The sequence below is a fragment of the Aulonocara sp. 'chitande type north' Nkhata Bay genome, linkage group LG10 (genome assembly GCF_057382095.1).
Source record: "Aulonocara sp. 'chitande type north' Nkhata Bay isolate Kocher_YH1m ecotype deep benthic linkage group LG10, A_spYH_male_GT1.1, whole genome shotgun sequence".
Classification (NCBI taxonomy): Eukaryota; Metazoa; Chordata; class Actinopteri; order Cichliformes; family Cichlidae; genus Aulonocara; species Aulonocara sp. 'chitande type north' Nkhata Bay.
Window position 1 is genome coordinate 9,651,461 of NC_141353.1, and position 23,914 is coordinate 9,675,374.

Consider the following 23,914-nt stretch of genomic DNA (forward strand, 5'->3'; position numbering starts at 1 on the left):
AACAAGGCAAGGTAAATAGTTTTTAAATGTGAGCTACATAGGTAAAATCAAAAGTAGTCAAAAATGGCCAATTATACCTTGAACCCCAGAGGGGAACATAAAAGTTGTATATTAATTTTCACACATCTGAAAATTAAATGCTGTACAAACATCAAACAGAAAACTCACTGGATGCTTGCTGATTAACCTGGTTGTGTTAGATGGTAGTAAACAAAGTTTAGGGAGCAAGATGAATGAATACCGTTTCACTGGTGCAAAAACCTCAGCCACTGTTGCTTATAGCAGAGGTGTGGACTCGAGTCACATGACTTGGACTCGAGTCAGACTCGAGTCATTAATTTTATGACTTTAGACTTGACTTGAAAAAATGTTCTAAGACTTGTGACTTGACTTGGACTTTTACACCAATGACTTGGGACTTGAATTGGACTTGAACCGGTTTACTTGAAAAGACTTGATATTTTACCCCAAATATAAAATTTAACATGCATATTATATAGAGATTGAAAATGTGACGTCATTCACGGGTAGAACCGCAAAGGATTCTGGGAACTCGTGGCAAGCGGTACTAGCGCACGCAGGCTTTCAATTAAAATCAGTCACACAGCGATAAAAAGAAACACAAAAATGTCAAGAAGCTGTTGTATCATTAACTGCAATAGCCGGTCGCATGACAGCCACGGGAAGCCGACGGGTAAAGAGATCGGTTGTTATCGGATTACGTCGTTGAAGAGAAATTGTTCGAGCCATGTTTCCGAAGTAACAAAGAGGCGACGGATGGTCTGGATTGCAGCCATTCAAAGACCAAATATAACGTCCCAGAACCCTCCAGCTCACAGGTTAGTCTGCTCCAAGCATTTACACGAAGGTCAGTCTGCTGTTGTAGTTAATGCGTCATTTTTCTTAACATAATTGGTGATATAGGTTACAAGCAAGTCTGGCGCTGAACAGAAATTGTCGCGCTATGCTCCTTTATTTATTGTGCATAAATAGTGAATTGTCCTGACACAATATTGTGTTTCGCTTCTGTTATTATGGTACATTGACAAAAACATATACTTTTATTCACAGGATAAAACAGGTTTTTTGTATCACTAATTGCCCAGTACGATTATGTATTTATGACGACGATTTGTGAGACTGGTAAACTTATGATACGTACGATGGTCTTTCGTTCTACACGGTGCATTTCAAGGTCCTGCACCCATCCGTCGGTAAACTGTACCTGGGCTTGTTGCAGTGACCTGAAGTTACTAAACTTCATGAGTGTATGCACTCACTCCAAGAACCGTATGATTATAAATATGCATATAAATATGTTACAATGAGATAGCTGACTTCATCTAACTAGCAAATGTTGTCCAGGCTACGTTGGTGATACAGTTTTTTTTAATGTGTATGATATTTTTGTCATGCGATTTTAAAGCTGGTCCTACAACCGCATCCAAGAATAACATGCAGCTTATCTCAGAACTGTCGGTGAAAATTATTCTTGGAGCTAGGTTTAATTGAGCTGCATTTTAAAGAGGTGCAATTTCACAATTTGTGTATATTTTCTAAGTTCACTATTTTGTCATGTGTTGAGAAAAACACAGATTTTAAAATTACATGGTCTAATATTTACATTTAGCATAACTGCAACATTATTTTTTCGTTTGTTTTTTTTAAAGACTCGAAAGGACTTGAAATTCAAAGTTTCAGACTTGTGACTTGACTCGGACTTTTACACCAGTGACTTGAGACTCGACTCTGACTTGCCTGACATTACTTGAGACTTGACTTGAGACTTGAGGATAAAGACTTGAGACTTACTTGAGACTTGCAAAACAATGACTTGGTCCCACCTCTGCTTTTGGAAATATTGGGTATTAAAGCTGTTTTAGGTTATTAGCTCCCTAGAGAACCACAATGAGACCTTAGTTTGCATTGCTGGCAATAAGTCAGATTCATTCCTGGTGGGTATCTGCCAGTGCTGTCCCATTGTGATTGTCATTCTGTTAATTATTTCCTTGTCTAGAATCCGGCCCAGGGGTAAATGGTGTTTAGCTTTGCGACCTCAGGATTTTGTCTCTGCTTTTTGCAGGGGTTGTTGACTTTCTTAAGCATGACCTCCAGTTTTATCTAGGGCAATTTTAAGCCAATGTAAAGCAGCTGGAATAGGAATTGGCACCTCTGGGTCTGAGGCCATGGTTCTCATTTGAAAAAGAGTAGAGTGTGTACTTTGTGATGGGAATGAGTTTCTATAGGACAGGGTTGTCCAATCCCAGTCCTCAAGAGCTACCTTCCTGCAGCTTTTAGATGTATCCTTGTTCCAACTCACCTGAATCAAATGAATGGCTTGTTATCAGGCCTTTGCCAAACTTGATGGCATGCTGAAGAGATAATTTGATTCAGCTGTGTTGGAGTAGGGATGCATCTTAAAGCTGCAGAATTGTAGCTCTCGAGGCCTGGGATTGGACACCCCCACTCAGTTTTATTTAGGCAGTACCAAATGACAACAACAGTTGGCTCAAGGCAATTCATATTGTAAGGTAAAGGCCTGACAATGATACAGTGAAAACGTAAAAAGACGGGACTCTCCTCAGCTCTTTCTGGGACAGTGGCGCGGCTGCCCCTCTGTTGGTCTTCCTTGGTCTCTTGTGTTCTGGGGGCCTCTGGATGTCTGGAGTTTTGATCTCCTCCATACCTGCTTCATGCCCTGGAGGACGGGGCTGTGGCCCCCCCACACCCTCTAGCAGATCATTACATGAAGGAACCTTTTAAAAAAACAAGCGCATCCATGCTCACAGGTGTACACACGGGTGATCACACCCACAAACTACACCCTTTTTGGCTCCTACCTCAAAGCACACTGTGTTCTGTCGATCTTATGTGCTGCACAATAATGTTTAATATTTAGTATTTACTGTTATATTGTGATGTTGTTTATTCTATTACTCTCGTTCTCTTCTGCTTGTTTTCTTTTTTCTTTCTCAGCAGGTGATCCAGGTGATTGATATATGCATTTTTTTTCTGCTTGTTCTGTTGGTTTTTGTTTTTTGCCCTTCTCCCCCGTCCCTCTCCTCAGCTGTTTTTCTTTCCCTCTTTCTTTCTCCCCTTCTTTCCCCCAGTCAAGTCTGTCCCGTGTTCAGCAAATGAAAATAAAATAAACAATAAAAGGTGAATCAAATAGACCATTACGGCAAGGCTGGGATGGTCAGTTTGGTAAAGTGGGCATCTTTCTTTGCCTTTAGACAACAATTCTGATGGCAAAAGAGCCAAACGGGACAGGCAAGAAAAAAAAAAAAAAAAAAAAAAAGAAAACGTAAAGAGACCAACAGCTGTATGACCCCCTTTGAGCAAGTTCTTTGGTAACAGGGAGAACTTAAAAAGAAATAAGAATGACAAATGATTGTTTTAAAACTCATGTAATGAGTATCATAATTTCTATTTTCTGTCCTATTCATCACATATTTCATAATATAAGCTTATATAAGCAGAGAGAGAAGATATGGAAACTGTAGAAAACTTTAGAAAAGGACTGTGCTGTAACTCAGATGGTGGATACATTATTGAAATCTAATAGGTAACATTATTGTAATGTTGTAAATGTAATAAAGTTAGGGCTGGGCGATATATCAAAAATTTATCGTTACTGAAATTTATGACTCTCATCGACGTCATTTTGCCCATGTCGGTAAATTCGATATTTTAAAAAAAGAAAAGGCATGTGCAGGTTGGCGATGTTCATGTCCCTTTAAGACGCTGTGCTACGTTACAGACTTGACGGGGTGGAGTCACATGACTCTACTACCTGTTAAGCTGGGCAGACACTGTGCGATTTTTTCAGTCGCGCGATTCAGCTCCTGCTCAAACTGCATGGTTGACTCGCAGGGGTTAGAAGTTCATAGGTCACGATGCAGGGTCTCACACTATACGGCCCGATGCTCTGATGCGACCCGAGTGCTCACACTGTGCGTCCATAAAATGAAGGTTATAACAGAAATTCTGTCGCTCGCTCTCTCTCTGTCTTTCACTCACACAGACACACCACCACCATCAACTTTGCTAAATTGCTAATGAAAAACATGATCAGGCAGCTGTGATTGAGCAGCATGTAAATCCAACTATTTTCACGGTTGTTGTGGTCGTGATCATTTTGTGAGGCCACATCGAAAAGGCTCGGATGAGCTTTCCAAAGTTCTACAAGTTGTGCCTCCGTCGCTTGTGTCCAGATCACACGCTGCACTGTCGTGCTGCTCCGTCTTTTTCGCTGACATTTGTGTTTGCGCGTGCGCAGTGTGACAAACTGCGGTGACACCCTCACGACGGTCGTGAATCCTCGCGACCAAGCGATTGATGATCGAGAGCTCGTCGTGAGGTGTCAATCGCTTCTCGTTACCCCACGTATACTATACGATGCATGACGCAGATGAAGGCCAAAATCGGGCCGATCGCCAAAACGGTCGCACGACTCAAAAATCGGCTCAAAATGGGCCAAAAATCGCACAGTGTGAGCCCAGCATAACAAGACGAGACACGGGTGAACAAATGGAGGACGATTTAAATGTTGAAGCAGCAGCGACGGAGGTAGAGATGGTGGAGGAGGAAGAGGAGACGCTTGTTAACAAAAAAAATGCATCATCAATCGTTTGGCAACATTTTGGATTCAACAAGGATGATATTGATCAAAAAATTGTTAAATGTAAACTCTGCAAAAAGACTGTTGCGTCAAGTCAAGGTAACACAACCAACCTCTTCCACCACCTGCAGCACAAGTTTTTGTTTAAGAGTTTATAGTTTTCACTAGTCACATGGCAGTGCTTAGTATTTATTATAGTTTTTTCTGTGTTCAATTGACATTTGTGTTTGTGACATTATTTGTTTACAAGTTCTAGTACCTCAAGGCCTTAGCAGAGATAGGCCTTTGTCCATGATGGCATTACATTTGCACAATCATTGTTTACTTTCTGAATAGCCAATGTGAAACATATTTATTATTAAACTATTTTGTTTACAAGGGATATACATTTTTTAGAGAGCATGGTTACATATTGTATCCTACACTTTTTATTTTGTTCAGTTAATAAATCTTAACCACTAAAAGTACTTACTACTATTGTCTTCATTTATTTTCAGTGACATTTTACAGTCCTTTAAAGTGGTAATAATATAATTGCAATGAATAGGTCTAGGGGGAATAATATTATCAAAATAACTGGAGGAATTATGCTGCCTGCCACAGCCCCATCAAATGAAAAAAAAAAAAAAAGTTTGTTTTTTTTGGCACTTGGGGGGGTTATCGTCCATTTATCGTTATCGAGGTTAACTGCTCTATTTATCGTGATATTGATTTTAGGCCATATCGCCCAGCCCTAAATAAAGTTTTTTTTATATAGCACCAAACCACAGCAACAGTCATCTCATGCATTGACGAAGCATCATTATTTAATGTGAACATATGTTAAGCAAAGTTAGCACATTATAACTTAATTTCCCACCTCATCCAATGGCAGCAACCTTTCTCTCATTGTTTTTTTGTTTTTGTTTTGTTTTTCAATTTTGAATCCATAGTTTTCAGTCACATGACTGACTCACACATGGACTGTCCAGTAGAATAAAAATCTCACCTGTCCCAAATCAAGACCACTCAGATCATCTGTTCATGGAAAAAAAGCTACGATACAAGGAGAAACTACACATTTTGGGGACTCGTGATCCATATTCTCCCCCAGCAACTGTCCCACAGCCCCTGTTTGGTGACATCTACATGTATCTTGCAGAGAATCCTTCACCTCACACTGCTGCCTGAATAAAAGCTTTCAACTGCAGACCTGTAAGGCTGGGTTATTTAAGGTATGCTCTCATGTTGCCGCTATAATCTATGCCATTTTGGCAGCTGTAAATAAGCAAAGTACAGCTATATATATATCACAAAGTCACAAAAGTCACCTCAAGGCGATTTATGTAATGGGGTGAATACCATACTATATACAAAAAGTCTGTGATCAAACTATTTAAGACGTTTTGTTGATTGAAAATTCACCAAATTATTTAAGACTGATAGCAGAGAACAACTTTACCAACACAAAGCACCTTTAGTTTTCCAAAGTGCTGAATTTATTTGCAGAACTTGGAACTGAAAGAAAACCCTCTAGGACACCTGCAGTAATTCCAAGGCTAAACTGCAGGTTTAGAAGTAGGACAGATGTAGGCCAATTACATCTAATTAAAAATTGCTGCAATTTCTTTGCCTGAGCAGTGCTTGAGATAGAGTGGCTGTACACAGATTACGGGGTTACACAAATGTGACGCTCTTTCCTGTTTTACCAAAGCATGTAATCATTTGAGAGAATTATAAAGAATTATGTTCCTTTAGTAAACTGCAGCAAACAATTCCTCACGTGTGTCATTTGACAACGGTATGGTTTTAAATAAAAATTCAAAAGTCAAGTCAGAAACAGGAGTTATCCAGAATTGCAGTACGGTACTTTGAGGTTTGTATGCTTGTAAGCGTGGTGTATACTCTGACTAACACTCTACTTTGATCGCAGCCTTCAGTCTTGGCTGTATGACTGAGTATTTCAGTCGACAGCAAAGATAATATATGAACACAGGTCTGATGCTTTGATCTCTGATACCATAAATCAGTGAACTCAGACATCTGGGGAAAAGGAAAATACAAACATAAAAAACAATCTGGATGCGCACAAACACTATCCTTGTTAAAACTCTTGCAAGTGCTGTGAGTAGTGGGTTACAAATGGTTGAAGAAAGACTGAGACCCAGCTGCACCAGATGTAGCAGCAGTGTGTTACAAGCCTTACGGGCTGAAGCTTTATCTGTGGAGGCCGACCTGGCTGCTACTATAACACCGATATAAGAGCATGTGATTGCCACACTTGCTGAAATAAACAGAGCACATGTGAAGGCTTTGTCGTAATCATCAGACATAGACCCACCAGACATTGCTATTACAGAGCAAAAGTCTTTCATCTGCAGACTATCAAGGGCTCCAAAAGGAAACTCTAACAGCAGAAGAACTCGAGTCAAGATATTTAGTGAACCGATGGCCCAGATCACAATGATGGCCACACCTGTGTTGGTGATAGTGATGATGCTAGCATGCCTCAGTGGGTAGCACACAGCAACATATCTCTCCAGAGACATCACCACCAGCGTGACAGGAGAGACCACAGTTGTAAGATTGGCAAGCATGGTGAGAAAACCACATACAGGATATGTTAGTGTTATCCTACAAGCGGCAATAATATACAATAACTGACTCAGTGCCATCTGTACTGTGTCTGCAAACAGAAGGTTATACAGGAGAATGTATCGCGACGTCTCACAGAACAAAGCTTTGCTCCTTAAAGTAAAAAGCATGATTCCATTAATGCAGAGAAATAAACAACATGGCAGTGTAGTCAGAGTGGAAAATAAAACTCTTTCCAAAACCCCTTGATACTGCTGGTTAGCAGTAACATTGGTCAGAGACAGATTTGCAAGTAACATTTCAATAAAGAAATTCAGTTTTTAACATCTTCAGTGGAAATAAAACACAAAAAAGTATTCCAACATTTAAAACAGAAAGATCCACAGAGCTCTTTTCAGGTCATCCTCCTCCTGCAGGAAATTAATAGGTTAGAGGGCTGTGGCTGCTTTCAGCTAAACGGCACTGGACAGCAAGATTTTCTTACCCACACATTGTGTATATACGCTCTGTAGTCACACCTTTTCATGTGACTATCACATGTCTGCATTATTTTTTTCCAGTTTCCTTACAACCCCCCTCCTCGCGCCAGGGACATGATGACGTGAAGATTATAGTATAGTAGTAATATATTAATAGCCTGTTAAGTTGATTCCATATTGTTTAAAGCATTTTCTTCACCCCCACCCGAGATTGGGTACATAGCCAAGTGCGATAGGAGAAGGATCGTTGAGTGCGAGAGGAACTGACCTGAAAAATAGGATCATGGCCAAGCTTGAAACCTGGATCCCCCATAGCCGGTTACCAAGATTACGTGAAGTACCCTCAGAAGGTCTGCTAGATGATGTTAATGCAGCACTACGGACGATACCTACAACCACGATTACCGACACTAACAAGCTGATATACAATACGGCAGCAGTGATCAGTGAGATGCTTGGCTACAAGTTGAACAGCCACAAGGGGCAGTACCCTCCATGGAGAAGGAGGCTAGAGGGCAAGATCAAAGTAGCACGGAGGGAGGTTAGCCAACTAACGGAGTTGCAGAAAGGTGCGACAAAGAAGGTGCATAAGAAATACAGCAAGCTGTCCATACCTGAGGCCTTGGAAACTGCCAAGCAAAGGCTCACAGCCTTGGCCAGCCGCTTGAGGAGGTACACCAGAGAGATAGGGTCCCGTAACCATCACAGTGGCAGATATCCAAGAAAGGGTCTCCAGTATGAAGAGTTGGACAGCACCAGGGCCCGACATGGTTCACGCCTACTGGCTAAAGAAGCTGACTGCACTCCACGAGCGTCTGGCAGCACAAATGAACCAGCTGCTAGTTAACGAGAGACACCCGGAATGGCTAACCGAAGGTCGGACGGTCCTGATCCCCAAGGACCCCAAGAAGGGACCGGTCCCCTCCAACTACCGACCAATAACCTGCCTCAGTACTACATGGAAGCTCCTGTCAGGCATCATATCGGTTAAGATGAACAGGCACATGGGTCAATACATGAGTGGGGCACAGAAAGGGATTGGCAAGAATACCAGAGGCGCAAAACACCAGCTACTGGTAGACAGAACAGTCAGCCGAGACTGCAAGACCAGACTGACCAACCTGTGCACTGCCTGGATTGATTACAAGAAGGCCTATGACTCAATGCCCCACAGCTGGATACTGGAATGCCTAGAATTGTACAAGATCAATGGGACCCTAAGAGCCTTCATCAGGAACTCAATGGGGATGTGGCGTACAACACTAGAGGCCAACTCCAAGCCCATAGCACAAGTCACCATCAAGTGCGTGATCTACCAAGGAGATGCTCTGTCCCCACTGCTGTTCTGCATAGGCCTGAACCCCCTCAGTGAGATCATTAACAAGACTGGCTACGGATACCGACTACGGAACGGAGCAGTTGTCAGCCACCTCCTGTACATGGATGACATCAAGCTGTATGCCAAGAGTGAACGAGACATCGATTCACTGATCCACACTACCAGGCTATACAGCAATGACATTGGAATGTCGTTCGGACTGGAGAAGTGTAGTCGGATGGTAACAAAGAGAGGGAAGGTAGTCAGAACTGAGGGGATTGAACTACCAGAAGGCAACATTGCAGACATAGAGGACAGTTACAAGTACCTGGGGATCCCGCAGGCAAATGGGAACCATGAAGAGGCCGCTAGAAAGGCTGCAACCACCAAGTACCTGCAGAGGGTCAGGCAAGTCCAGAGGAGTCAGCTGAATGGTAAGAACAAGATCCGGGCCATCAACACGTACGCCCTGCCCGTGATCAGGTACCCTGCTGGGGTAATAGGCTGGCCAAAGGAGGAGATAGAAGCCACTGACATAAAAACAAGAAAGCTCCTTACCATGCATGGAGGGTTTCACCCCAAGTCCAGCACCCTGAGGCTGTACGCTAAGCGGAAGGAAGGGGGCCGGGGACTGGTGAGTGTCAGCACCACAGTCCAGGATGAGACAACAAACATCCAAGAATACATTGGGAAGATGGCCCCAACTGACCGAGTGCTCAGTGAATACCTCAGGCAGCAGAAACCCAAGAAAGAGGAGGGAGACGAGGAACCATCATGGAAGGACAGGCCCCTGCACGGTATGTACCACCGGCAGATAGAGGAGGTGGCTGATATCCAGAAATCCTACCAGTGGCTGGACAAAGCTGGACTGAAAGACAGCACAGAGGCACTAATCATGGCAGCACAAGAACAAGCTCTGAGCACAAGATCCATAGAGGCTGGGGTCTATCACACCAGGCAAGACCCCAGGTGCAGGCTGTGTAAAGATGCCCCAGAGACAATCCAGCACATAACAGCAGGGTGCAAGATACATACATGGCATGGCAAGGCATACATGGAACGCCATAACCAAGTGGCCGGCATAGTGTACAGGAACATCTGTGCCGAGTATAACCTGGAAGTCCCGAGGTCAAAATGGGAGATGCCCCCAAGGGTGGTGGAGAATGACCGAGCTAAGATCCTGTGGGACTTCCAGATACAGACGGACAAAATGGTGGTGGCTAACCAACCGGACATAGTGGTGGTAGACAAACAGAAGAAGACGGCCGTAGTGATCGACGTAGCGGTTCCGAATGACAGCAATATCAGGAAGAAGGAACACGAGAAGCTGGAGAAATACCAAGGGCTCAGAGAAGAGCTCGAGAGGATGTGGAGGGTGAAGGTAATGGTGGTCCCCGTGGTAATCGGAGCACTAGGTGCGGTGACTCCCAAGCTAGGCGAGTGGCTCCAGCAGATCCCGGGAATAACATCAGAGATCTCTGTCCAGAAGAGCGCAGTCCTGGGAACAGCTAAGATACTGCGCAGGACCCTCAAGCTCCCAGGCCTCTGGTAGAGGACCCGAGCTTGAAGGATAAACCGCCCGCAGGGGCGTGCTGGGTGTTTGTTTATATATACACACACACACACACATATGCTCTCATATATGCCATATTTACCCTATTCTTTTTCCCCGTTCCTTTCTGGAACTCTCCCCATATATGTGGCCTTCTTTTTTTCCCTCTTGTGTGTCTCTGTTGGTTTGTTTGTTTCTTTATGCTGCACCAGTGTTACTGAAAATTTATATTAAAAAAAACAAAAAAAACCACCCAGCACGCCCCTGCGGGCGGTTTATCCTTCAAGCTCGGGTCCTGTACCAGAGGGCTGGGAGCTTGAGGGTCCTGCGCAGTATCTTAGCTGTTCCCAGGACTGCGCTCTTCTGGACAGAGATCTCTGATGTTATTCCCGGGATCTGCTGGAGCCACTCGCCTAGCTTGGGAGTCACCGCACCTAGTGCTCCGATTACCACGGGGACCACCGTTACCTTCACCCTCCACATCCTCTCGAGCTCTTCTCTGAGCCCTTGGTATTTCTCTTCTCGTGTTCCTTCTTCCTGATGTTGCTGTCATTCGGAACCGCTACATCGATCACTACGGCCGTCTTCTTCTGTTTGTCTACCACCACTATGTCCGGTTGGTTAGCCACCACCATTTTGTCCGTCTGTATCTGGAAGTCCCACAGGATCTTAGCTCGGTCATTCTCCACCACCCTTGGGGGCATCTCCCATTTTGACCTCGGGACTTCCAGGTTATACTCGGCACAGATGTTCCCACAGGAACACAGGAGAGCCACCTCCACAGGACAAGACTCAGCAGTCCATCTGCAACTTAAGGATAAAGGACACTCTTTCGAGGATGCCAATGTTCACATTTTGGACAGAGAGGACAGATGGTTTGAAAGAGGAGTGAAAGAAGCCATCTATGTCCACTGTGAGCGACCATCTTTGAACAGAGGCGGGGCTTATGACACCAACTCTCTGCCATCTATAATCCAGTTTTGAGATCCCTCCCCAGACGCGTTAATGCCCACTCACATCCTGGACCATCTGACCTCAGGAATTCGCATGATAAGGTGGGGCCAGGTTTCACAATGAGCTCACCTGAAACTCTGGCTGATTGGGACCCACACCCAGTTTCACATCTTGTCTTAGGCGATTAGAGGATCATCAGGGGTCCTTTTGTCCCTCTGTGGGGGGTCACTCCCACTAGGTTTATATCTGGGACTCTCCACCATTTGACCTTAGAACTGAAGAAGCTTCTCGGATGAGAGGTGAAACGTCTTCAAGCAACTTAAAGAAGTCCAGACGCTTTTCTTTGCAAGCTCCTTAAACTTTATAAGTCTTATCCTCTCCTGTGCTAAAGTTTAGAATGGCTAGCATTAGCTACATGTGGTAGTGCAAAATGAGCATCACATCATCCAGTACAAGTGACTAGCACAAATGCTTTGCTTTGTTAGAATTGTTATTGTAAATGAAATGTTATTTACCTCGAAATGTCTTTTACAAAAGCTTGCAAGTCCACCATGCAACGCACCATATGTGAATTTGCCTGGGTTAGTGAAGTGGGAACTTGAAATCAGAAGTTACAGTGGAAATAAAATACGTTATCTATTCAATTTCTTTAAGTAATTACAACTTGAATTTTATTTTGAGCCCACTGACATTGGGATTTAATTTGAAATTACATATAAAATGAATTTAATGTAATTACCAACATTATTAATTCAACACAACCCCAAAAAAGAAAGTTTGCAACTTAGAATTTTTATGTTGTAGCCATGGATTTAATCAAGTGAAGGTAAAAGGCCTGGTGAATTACTTTTTAGAGTGTATTGAAGCATTTTTGGTTGGCACTGTTCAACAAATAATCAGCACATATGCACCAAATCTCTCAGATGTTAGCTGTTACATGTTAATATACTTCAGCATGGAGCTATTTTTATATATCTAATATGAGATATAAGTAGTTGTGCAGTTTACCTGTCAAATAAATCTGAGAATAAGGGTTTTCCTCTTGTTTTTATACGGTTTCAAATTTCAATGTAACTGTTTATGAGTTTTTTCTATTGAGCATACTTAAAAGGCCCAGTAGTAGTCAACTAGTTGGATCACTCAGATTTGACGCACTAGTAAATCAACGCCCATGGGATCCATTAAGGACACTGAAGTGAACTTTTCTCGATTTGCCTTTGACTTCTTGTTAACTTTCCCATAATTTGTCTCTGCTGGGATGCACATCATCTGCTCCCCACGAAGACTGCTAATCAATACCCATGGGATTCATTAATCATGTCAATATTTACTAAAAGCATTAATTAGTTAGGTTCTGAATATTTAATGTAATTAAATGAGTTATCAGGAGACTTTGTTAGATGGGAGCTTTCTCTCTGTGGTACCTCTGAGTGGTTTCAGCCACTGAAAAACAACAATGCCACAACAACAACATTTAGACTTAGCACATTAGGAAAATGGCAGTGGTTAATTAAGAAAACAGGAGCAAAGACACAGTAAAAAAAAGAAAATGCTGATGTTGATGATGAAATCCAAGAGAGGAAAAACTAATGGATACAGACAAAAACTGATTTATATTTTTCTTCTAATATATTTTCTACAGTTAAAAAAATGTAAAGGTACAACCAACTCTTGCGTCTTTGCCATTATCTATTTATCATTAATACCAAAAAAGTAAAGCCACCCACAGCCAAAAAAGACTAAAAACACAACACTGTCAAGCACTGTGACACACATTGTAACATATGACGTGCAGTTTTCGGTTTGGATCCATGCACATATTAAAACTTACACTTTCCTTTTCGTCACTTTTGTTTTGAATTTTTTCAAGTGACAGGATCATCTGTGGACATGATGATTGGGAGACTTCTGTGTTTTTGGTGGGGGGTGGGGGTGTCTTTGTGTTGTAAGTTAACTCAAGGGTACTATCATTAATTAACAACTTCATTCACACACTTGAGCTGATATGCAACCAGATATCATGACAAAGCATGTAATTGACACGCCTGTCCACCATGTCCATTTCATGCTTTACCTCTACAAAACATGAAAAGTAAACACATGTGGAAGCTACAGTAAGCTGCAATACCAACAGAGGGAGAAACTAATTTTCAAGCCAACATAGAAATAATCACAGGAAAGTGTTTAAACAGACATTATTAACACACACACACACACACACACATACACACACACACACACACACACACATACACACACACACATACACATACACACACACACACACACACATACACACACACACACACACATACACATACACATACACACACACACACACACACACACACATACACACACACACATACACATACACATACACACACACACACACACACATACACATACACACACACACACACACACATACACACACACACACACACATACACACACACACACACACACACACACACATACACATACACACACACACACACACACACACATACACACACACATACACACACACACACATACACACACACACACACACACACACACACACATACACACACACACACACACACACACACATACACACACACACACACACATACACATACACACACACACACACATACACACACACACATACACACACACACACACACACACACATACACACACACACACACACACACACACACACACACACACATACACACACACACACACACACACACACACACACATATATACGCACACACATATACATATATATATAAAACACCCAGCACGCCCCTGCGGGCGGTTTACCCTTCAAGCTCGGGTCCTCTACCAGAGGCCTGGGAGCTTGAGGGTCCTGCGCAGTATCTTAGCTGTTCCCAGGACTGCGCTCTTCTGGATAGAGATCTCCGATGTTATTCCCGGGATCTGCTGGAGCCACTCGCCTAGCTTGGGAGTCACCGCACCTAGTGCTCCGATTACCACGGGGACCACCGTCACCTTCACCCTCCACATCCTCTCGAGCTCTTCTCTGAGCCCTTGGTATTTCTCTTCTCGTGTTCCTTCTTCCTGATGTTGCTGTCATTCGGAACCGCTACATCGATCACTACGGCCGTCTTCTTCTGTTTGTCTACCACCAATATGTCCGGTTGGTTAGCCACCACCATTTTGTCCGTCTGTATCTGGAAGTCCCACAGGATCTTAGCTCGGTCATTCTCCACCACCCTTGGGGGCATCTCCCATTTTGACCTCGGGACTTCCAGGTTATACTTGGCACAGATGTTCCTGTACACTATGCCGGCCACTTGGTTATGGCGTTCCATGTATGCCTTGCCTGCTAGCATCTTGCACCCTGCTGTTATGTGCTGGATTGTCAATGTCATTGCTGTATAGCCTGGTAGTGTGGATCAGTGAATCGATGTCTCGTTCACTCTTGGCATACAGCTTGATGTCATCCATGTACAGGAGGTGGCTGACAACTGCTCCGTTCCGTAGTCGGTATCCGTAGCCAGTCTTGTTAATGATCTCACTGAGGGTGTTCAGGCCTATGCAGAACAGCAGTGGGGACAGAGCATCTCCTTGGTAGATCCCGCACTTGATGGTGACTTGTGCTATGGGCTTGGAGTTGGCCTCTAGTGTTGTACGCCACATCCCCATTGAGTTCCTGATGAAGGCTCTTAGGGTCCCATTGATGTTGTACAATTCTAGGCATTCCAGTATCCAGCTGTGGGGCATTGAGTCATAGGCCTTCTTGTAATCAATCTAGGCAGTGCAAAGGTTGGTCAGTCTGGTCTTGCAGTCTCGGCTGACTGTTCTGTCTACCAGTAGCTGGTGTTTTGCGCCTCTGGTATTCTTACCAATTCCTTTCTGTGTCCTGCTCATGTACTGACCCATGTGCCTGTTCATCTTAGCCGATATGATGCCTGACAGGAGCTTCCATGTGGTACTAAAGCAGGTTATTGGTCGGTAGTTGGAGGAGACCGGTCCCTTCTTGGGGTCCTTGGAGATCAGGACCGTCCGACCTTCGGTTAGCCATTCCGGGTGTCTCTCGTTAACTAGCAGCTGGTTCATTTGTGCTGCCAGACGCTCGTGGAGTGCAGTCAGCTTCTTCAGCCAGTAGGCGCGAACCATGTCTGGCCCTGGTGCTGTCCAACTCTTCATACTGGAGACCCTTTCTTGGATATCTGCCACTGTGATGGTTACTGGACCCTGTTCAGGGAGGTCGCTGTGGTCTGCCCTCAGATCCACTAGCCACTGAGCATTGCCGTTATGGGTTGCGTCCTTCTCCCATATGCTCTTCCAGTATTGCTCCATCTCCAGCCTTGGTGGTGCTGTTCTCTTATTGTTCCCTTGCCACTGAGAGTACACCTTTGCTGGTTCTGTGGAGAACAGCTGGTTTATTCTCCTGCCTTCTATCTCTCTGGTGTACCTCCTCAAGCGGCTGGCCAAGGCTGTGAGTCTTTGCTTGACAGTTTCCAAGGCCTCAGGTATGGACAGCTTGCTGTATTTCTTATGCACCTTCTTTGTCGCACCTTTCTGCAACTCCGATAGTTGGCTAACCTCCTTCCGTGCTACTTTGATCTTGCCCTCTAGCCTCCTTCTCCATGGAGGGTACTGCCCCTTGTGGCTGTTCAACTTGTAGCCAAGCATCTCACTGATCACTGCTGCCGTATTGTAGATCAGCTTGTTATATATATATATGTACATACGTACATACAAGTACGTACATACACGTACGTACGTACACGTATGTACGTATGTGTACGTATGTGTACGTACGTACATACGTGTACGTACATGTATATACGTACGTACGTGTATATATGTACGTACGTGTATATATATACGTATGTACGTACATACGTATATATATACACGTACGTACATACATACGTACGTGTATATACGTACGTACATATATATATAACAAGCTGATCTACAATACGGCAGCAGTGATCAGTGAGATGCTTGGCTACAAGTTGAACAGCCACAAGGGGCAGTACAGTATATACACATATATACACATATACACACATATATACACACATATACACACATATACACGTACGTATGTACGTACCATAAGACTCATATGTGACGCTCTAGCCAAAGTAATTGTTTGCTAAAATGCATCCACCACAATAGTTTAAGATCTGGGTTAGAGAAATTCTCCTTCAGTGCAATGTGGCTGTGGTGGCACCATCATTGAGCAAAAAAACTAAGCAGTATGACAGTAACCATGTAGTGACTGTCAGCAGTGATGCTCACGTAATCATTCTTGTCTGCTACAGAATTTACAGAAAGTCATACATCATATTATTTTTGCCTGCCTTGCCATGTTCTTTGTTCAGAGCGCTCTTAAAAGGTTTCTGACAATTAAGAATGTCCTTACCTGATTTTAAGGGACATCAAGAAAAATGAACATAATACTTCAGTACTACAGTGTTTGTCTCTTCAATTTCATGTTGATTTTAAAGTCCTATTAAAGACTAATCTGGCTTATAATGAAACATTAAATACCCTTGCTCCATTGTCCATTAAGCACTGGTCACTGAGCTCCATGAATGGGGCTTCACTATTAGATTATAATATTATTTTATGCCATGTTATACCCCGAATTAAAGATTGTGAATTATTATGTAGATTTAGTTGGCATTATTCTCCTGAATTAGAAGAAGCTGATAACTATTACATTAGTTAAACTGATTTGCATTACATTAAACTGCTGACTTGTTGTGAATGAATGATATTGTTTTATGATGCATTATACTGCTGAGTTATAAGAAATCTAATTTGTCTGAGTAGAAGAGAACAGAGTGTGCTGGAGTTTTCTGCCCCATCTCAGCAGGAGCAGATAAACAGGGAGCCAAGGTCGTAGCTCAGGCGCTGTGTGAGAGAAAGCATGTGAATGTTTAGGCTTTGTATGATAAGGTGGAGGCACCAGAGGCTATAAAAGTTTGAGCAATGCTCCACCATTTTGAGATTTTGAGGCTGTCTGCATCAGTGTCCATCTCCCACGCGTGTGTTCATTAAAATCATCGTTTGACTCAACCCGGCCAGACCAGTGTTGTTATTGTGGTTTTTTTCTCTTGTCTCCATCCCCAATATTTTGAACCTTAACAGCTTGGGGGCTCGTCCTGTGGTATTGGGGTGGAATTTAAAGGTTTGGACGGTCCGAGGTTGTCGAACGGACAGGCACGAGCCAGTGGTCTGATGTGAGTGGACATAAGCCGGCTTATCTAAAGGTAAGGCACTACCTGTTGAATTATTTCCAAAGTGTGCCAAATTGGATATGACTAAATTAAAGTCCACTCACTGAAATTACTGGTAGAGTGTCTGTTTTGATTTTGATGAGAATCACCGTGTGTTATGCAGTTAAAGTTGCTTAAGAGTATTTAATGAAGTTGAAGTAAATATGAACGTAATAATGTTGGGTTTGAGTCCCTGGATATTGAGCTGAAGGCTCAGGTAGTTTGGTAGGGAAATTAGGACAGAAACTGTTCCCAGAAGTAACAGAGACTGTTTAATTGGTCGTAAAAAAGTTATCTTTCTTCGGTGAGACCCGTTATGGTAAAATTTCTCAAAATCGGTTAGGTGAAAATTATTATAGGACGGCAGCCCAGAAGCCTGCTAAGAAGCACATAGCCCGGGGGTTACGCCCCCTCCTGGCCGTGGACGCGCGGTCTTGACCTGTCGGCGAACAGGGTTAGTTCAATTTGGCTTATCTGTGGGGTACAGGGCATCCTGAAATAAGCTAGGAGTTACCGAGTCTCCTCACCGTTTAAAACGGTGTCATGTGCTTGTTTGGACAAAGTTAAATTGAGTTAGGGATTTTAGAAGTTAGGTCAGAAACTGTTCCCAGAAGTAACAGATACTGTTTGATTGACTACAAAAAAGTTGGACTTTCTTCGGTGAGACCCGTTATTTTAAATTTTGTCTAAATTTGTTAGGTGCTGAATCTGTCAGGCCTGTCAGTGATTGTAAATATAAGACGTCTTTGTAATATAAAATAATAGAGTTTTGCCTGAGCTTTGTGTGAGACTCTGTGTGACGTGCAGCTGCAGCGCTGCGAGCTATTTTTAGACAGTGTGTGAACATGCAAATGAGCGGTGACGCGCACAGAGGACTTTTGTTGCTGTTTAGCGTGTTTTTGAGTTTTATAATTTTGATTTGCAAACAATGATACATGCCTGTAAGTAAAACGCTGATTTTGCTGATTATGATACTACAAATAAGGTGTTGAATGACTAGGGTGTGAATGATGTTGGAGTTTAAAGCGGAAACTCAGAGAGGAGTGTGTTGGGAGACTGGCATGTAGTCTGCAGTGCAAAGGTGGGCGTCTTGCCTGCTGGTCTATTTAACAGTGATGAAAATGATATTAAATAAATCTCTCAGTGTGTTGATACAGGTGGCTACGGGGCTGGACCAACTGCCCCCACAAGCAAAATTATAGTAATGGAAACCAAACTCAGCAAGAATCAGCAGCTGTGGAAAAGACAGCAGCTAGAAGAGAATTAAAGGAGAAATTAAGAGAAGTTTTAACACATAAAATTGCGGCCAACAGACTTGTGGAGGTTGGGAAGGCGCCTGGAGCATCACAACAAAAAGGTGAAATAAAAACACACACAAGCAGAGAAATGTGAGAGAGAGGCACGTGCTAGAGAAATGCCTCGTTTGAGAAAAAACGTTAAATTAGCCCATGTACAAACGCACATACACGCAATGAAGAAACAGCTTACACCCATGAACACGTGATGATTTTCCAGCAAGTAAAGCAGTGAAACTTAACATACACCCGCCGTTAAATAATAAAGTTTATCCACTACTAACAAATAAACCCTCTGGGTTGCAGGACAACAACTTAACTTCAAAAAAAAATCACAACCAGTGATAACACGACAAATTTAGTGGTTAATAAAAGTCAAATTGTGACATGTTTTCTTCTGATTGATTAATACAAGTGATTACTGAATGAAAGAAAATTCCATTTTTGTGCTTTAAACATGATCTTAAGAATTTTAACATGTACCTGTGTTGTCCTGTCAGCTTAGTGGGCCATGAGTGGATTATATGGTGAGAAAAAACAAAAAAAGGGGGAGAGAAGGCTGACACAGGGCCTGGTCCCGTTGTTTCTCCCCTCTCTGAATAACGCAGCCAAAATAACATCATTTTCCTGTTCGTTTGTTTTTGTTTGTCTTTGTTTTGTTTTGTTTTTTCTCTTTATGCTTGATTACAGGCTGCTTTGTCGGCCCGGGAAGCCGAAGCTGACCCTGGACTCCTGCTCTCCCCTCTACCATCTTTGCTCTCTCCTCCACCATCTTTGATGTGACCCTGACCAAATGCTAAAGCAGCTGGACCCACAACAACAACTTGAAAATGTCAACAGTGCTGCAGGAAAATGATCTCAGGCAGCAGAGACGGAGAGCGGTAATCCAAGGCCCGTTTCACTACACGGGGAGATTTCTGTCAGCGTCTTTTCTTTCTGAGAAGATTGAGAAAGGCCCGCCTCCCACCACCGATTCTGACCACCTTATATAAAGGAACTATTGAGAACATCCTGAGCAGCTATATCACTGTCTGGTTCGGGAACAGCACCATGCCGGACAGACAAGCTCTACAGAGGGTTGTGCAATCAGCTGAGCGCACCATCCGCTCCGAGCTCCCTGACCTGCACTCAATCTACAGCAGGCGGTGCTGGACCAAGACCAGGAAGATCGTGAAAGACCTCAGCCATCCCAACAACAGACTGTTCTCTCTGTTGCTGTGTACGTGAGAAATAAACATCTGGATTTGGAAAACGAGGCACTCGCAAAGCCACCAGCATTGTGCCTGATCGGACACACCCCTCTCACACACGCTTCACACTCTTGCCATATGGAAAAAGACAGCTTCAGCTGACAGAGCTGTGACGAGACGCCCATTAAGCCCAGATGAAAAGTGAGGCCGAGCAAAACCATGCTGACCTTAACCACTCTGCATTAAAACTGTGCAGGACAGTGACGGACCAACAATGACCATCGGGCAGCAAGAAGGGCGTGCCAGAGACAGGAGGAGTAACTGAGGTCAGGAGGCACCTCAGAATGGACAAAACACCAGGAGAAAATAAGCTGAAGGCACAGGTGTCGGGGCTCGGCCAGGAGCTGACCTCTGAGAAGAGCCGAACAGCAGAGCCGCAAAAGGACGTGGAGCAAAGCAAGGAAAACATCGATGTACTTCAATCTGAAGTGGACGGAAAAGATTGTGAGGTTTCTGCCCCTCAGTAAGAACTCAAGACATCAGAGCAGAAACTGAGCATGGCTCAAGAGGAGCTGGCTGATAATGGAACCCATCAGACTTGCAGTCCCAGACGCTGGACGTGAAGTCAGGCCGGAGCTTGCCGGGGCCAGATGAGCATCCCAGAAACGTCCTTGAGGCCTTTGTTAAGCTAACAGAACAAACACTGAGGTCTTCCACTGGTGAAGTTGCTGCTGCAGACTCTCATTTACACCCTCTGGATGTCAGCCGTTTCTGCCTGCAACAAATGGACAGCAGCTGCAATTGTACAGGCATAGAAACGGACTCCTCATACATGTGATATCTGCGACTGAGGGGCGAGTGTCGTGGAGGTATTGACACGGTGAGGAGGAAGAGGATACGGTGTCTGGACTGGCAGATCCCAGCAGCTCAGACCCCCAGACTTCAGGAGTGATGGAGCACTGGGAGCTTCTGCAGGCTCAGGACCTCAGCAAGGAGATGACAACAAAGCAGAACGAGCAGCAGTGACAGCAGCTGAACTTTGACCTGAACAAAATCTTGACTTGGCTGGGAGAAACAGAGGAAGAGCTGGAGCAGCAGCGTAGACTGGAGCTTGACACTGACATCCAGACGATTGAGCTGCGTATCAAAACCCTGAAGGAGCTACAGAAGCAAAAGGGTCAAGCTAAGGAGGAGTGGAATAAGGAGAAGATGCAGGATACTGGAGAAAAGCACTGCCCTAATTGGGGTCAGAACCAGTATGGACAGAACTTTGAGCAGCAGCACCAACAGATGCAAACGGACTGAAAAGGAGGAGGGCAGGACCCCAGGGCACGCTTCAGGCCGTGGTTTACCCAGAACACCAGAACAGGAAAGTGATGAACACAAACACCCACACAAACACACACATCTACATGCATTGACTCAGAATGAAGAGAAACACATACGAACATATGCACTCGTTGATTGAGTGAGAAATGACACACACACCTGCAAAAAATCAATATGCTGATTCACTTCACTGAGAAGTGATCCACACACACATCTACAAGCTTGTGCAATAAAGAGTGATACACACACACACGCTGATGCAACGAAGAATGCTTTACTAACAAATGCTGCACACAAACATCCGAATATGGAGTCGGGTACAACAATAAGAAGCCATTGATTGTTTATTGGTTAAATGCATTTCATGCCACACAGAGGGCATCTGTGTAGATTTAGGGGACACGGTTTAAAGTAGTTTGGTTGTGAAAACAATGTCTGTGCGTGATGTCTGTTTATGGCTTAAGGCCTCCACTGAATTGTGTACTGTGCTTCACACAGCCTGATAAGGAGCAGTGGTACAGAGTGAAAATGATGAGTGAATGATGTGAGTTTTATTTCGGAGAGAATATGAAAAGGTTGTGTTGATTTGACTCAGTTGTTTAAGTTTCCGCCAAAGCAAAACATTTGTGTGTAACCAGTGTCCACTATTGAATCAAGTCAATCCAATAGGTCTTTGTCAGTGAAAAAAAAGGAGTTACGGTGCCTGTAGGCCTACACAATACAGTGTGTGAAGTTCTGGTTGATTTTTGGGTTTTGTTTGACACTAGGTTGATTCTATCAGTGAGGTTTGGATTGTTCTCTTTCTCTAAGAGAGAGAAAGATGGTTTGAACTTTGGACATGTTTGCAATGGGCCCCAGTATCTGTTATTATATGAGTGTTTTATTGTTTACGTTTGTTTTTGCTTTTGTTACAGTGCACTGAGATAAGAACATCTGAGAGGTGTGATCCACCGGTGGTGATATTTTGGTATTTTGTGAGTTCCTGATTTAACAAATCAGCTCTTTAATCCAGGCCTGAGAGACTGAACTTTAAAGCGCTATAAAATATTCTTATTGAAAACAGTCGCAAAGTATTTTTTCTCCATGATTATAATGGGCTTGGGAGAAAATTCACTTATATGGGACACTGATCCTGAAGCCTAAAAGGATTGCAGCGAGTCGATCCAGTCCAAAGAAGGAAAAACAAACAAGGAGCTGTTTCCTTTAAAATGATGACGTCATCTTGCTGGTGATGGAGCCTCGAATAGGTTGCGCGTGAGACTCCATTATCAGCAACTTTTGGTATGAATGTGTGTGGATGTATGCATATGACTGACGACTAAAAGTTTAACTGACTTGATACTGAGACAAAAACGGTGCTGACTTTAGGATTATTGAATGTCCACAGACAATTCACCCAGCCTGTAAAAGAAGGGTGGATGTTTTGTTTCGCTTTGTTTTGTCTGCAAGAACAGAAGAATGACAGAGACTAAAGAGCTGTAGCTTCACAGCAGTGTGAACTGCAGACTGAACCCTTTGGTTGCTAATTTTGAGCTACTGATGTTTGCATTAAGGAAATTGTGTTTTAGTAGCTGTGTTTTAATTAAGGTATCACATTATATTGTTGGGAATATTAAATGCTAAAGTGAAGAAAAGGTTTGATCCCACTCATGACTGAGCATGTTATTATTAACCATAGTGGGTCACTATAGAGAGTCAATTAATTTTAGAAAAAAACAAACAAACAAAAAACCCTCCACCGAGGTCTATGAATAAGAGGGGAATGATAGACAGCCACACTCAAAATGGAGATATGTAATGATAAACACTGGTCCCCGTCTTTTGGGCGCTCTCTTGAAGTAGTCAACAATTTAAAAGTAAGATAAAATAACAGGGGCATGTGCTGAGGGGTGGTGCTGCACAAGAACAAGAGTAAAATAAAGAAAATATTGTTTTTAGGTTTGAGAAGTGCAAATTAAAATGTACCATTACACTCAGAGGATCAATATGAAGCTTGATATTTGTTAATTTTGAATGAAGTACATGACTGCTGACTGTTCTGTCCTGAGCTTTTGTTTTTACAGCACCCGCTTGACCACACCAACAGTTTCTCGCCACCGAAAAGGGGTACTTGCAAAAAATAAAAATAAAGAACGGGGAGGAATATCATCAAAACTGGAAAAAGGTAATCCCCAAAGGGGGTGATAACGCCATAACTTTCACTTAGGGTCAAATTCTCAAAATTTGACCCTCAAAAATTCTTCAAACATTTAGACACAAAGTGGAGATTTAGGTAAATATAATGTCGTAAACCACATAAGCATGAAGTATTTGATTCAATAACATGGTGAAATAACAAGCAG

At 43.3% G+C, this 23,914-nt stretch overlaps 1 protein-coding gene across 1 annotated transcript; it reads right to left on the bottom strand.

Moving 5' to 3' along the window:
• Positions 1-6,510: 6,510 nt before the first annotated feature.
• On the bottom strand, positions 6,511-7,494 carry LOC147320237 (odorant receptor 131-2-like). The gene has a single exon (XM_086307616.1). The coding sequence runs from the start codon at positions 7,492-7,494 to the stop codon at positions 6,511-6,513; it is 984 nt and encodes a 327-aa protein (XP_086163742.1).
• Positions 7,495-23,914: the final 16,420 nt, after the last annotated feature.

Bases quoted from the DNA above. Each gene is read 5' to 3' on its own strand.
- LOC147320237 (XM_086307616.1), bottom strand. From the start codon at position 7,494: ATGTTACTTGCAAATCTGTCTCTGACCAATGTTACTGCTAACCAGCAG.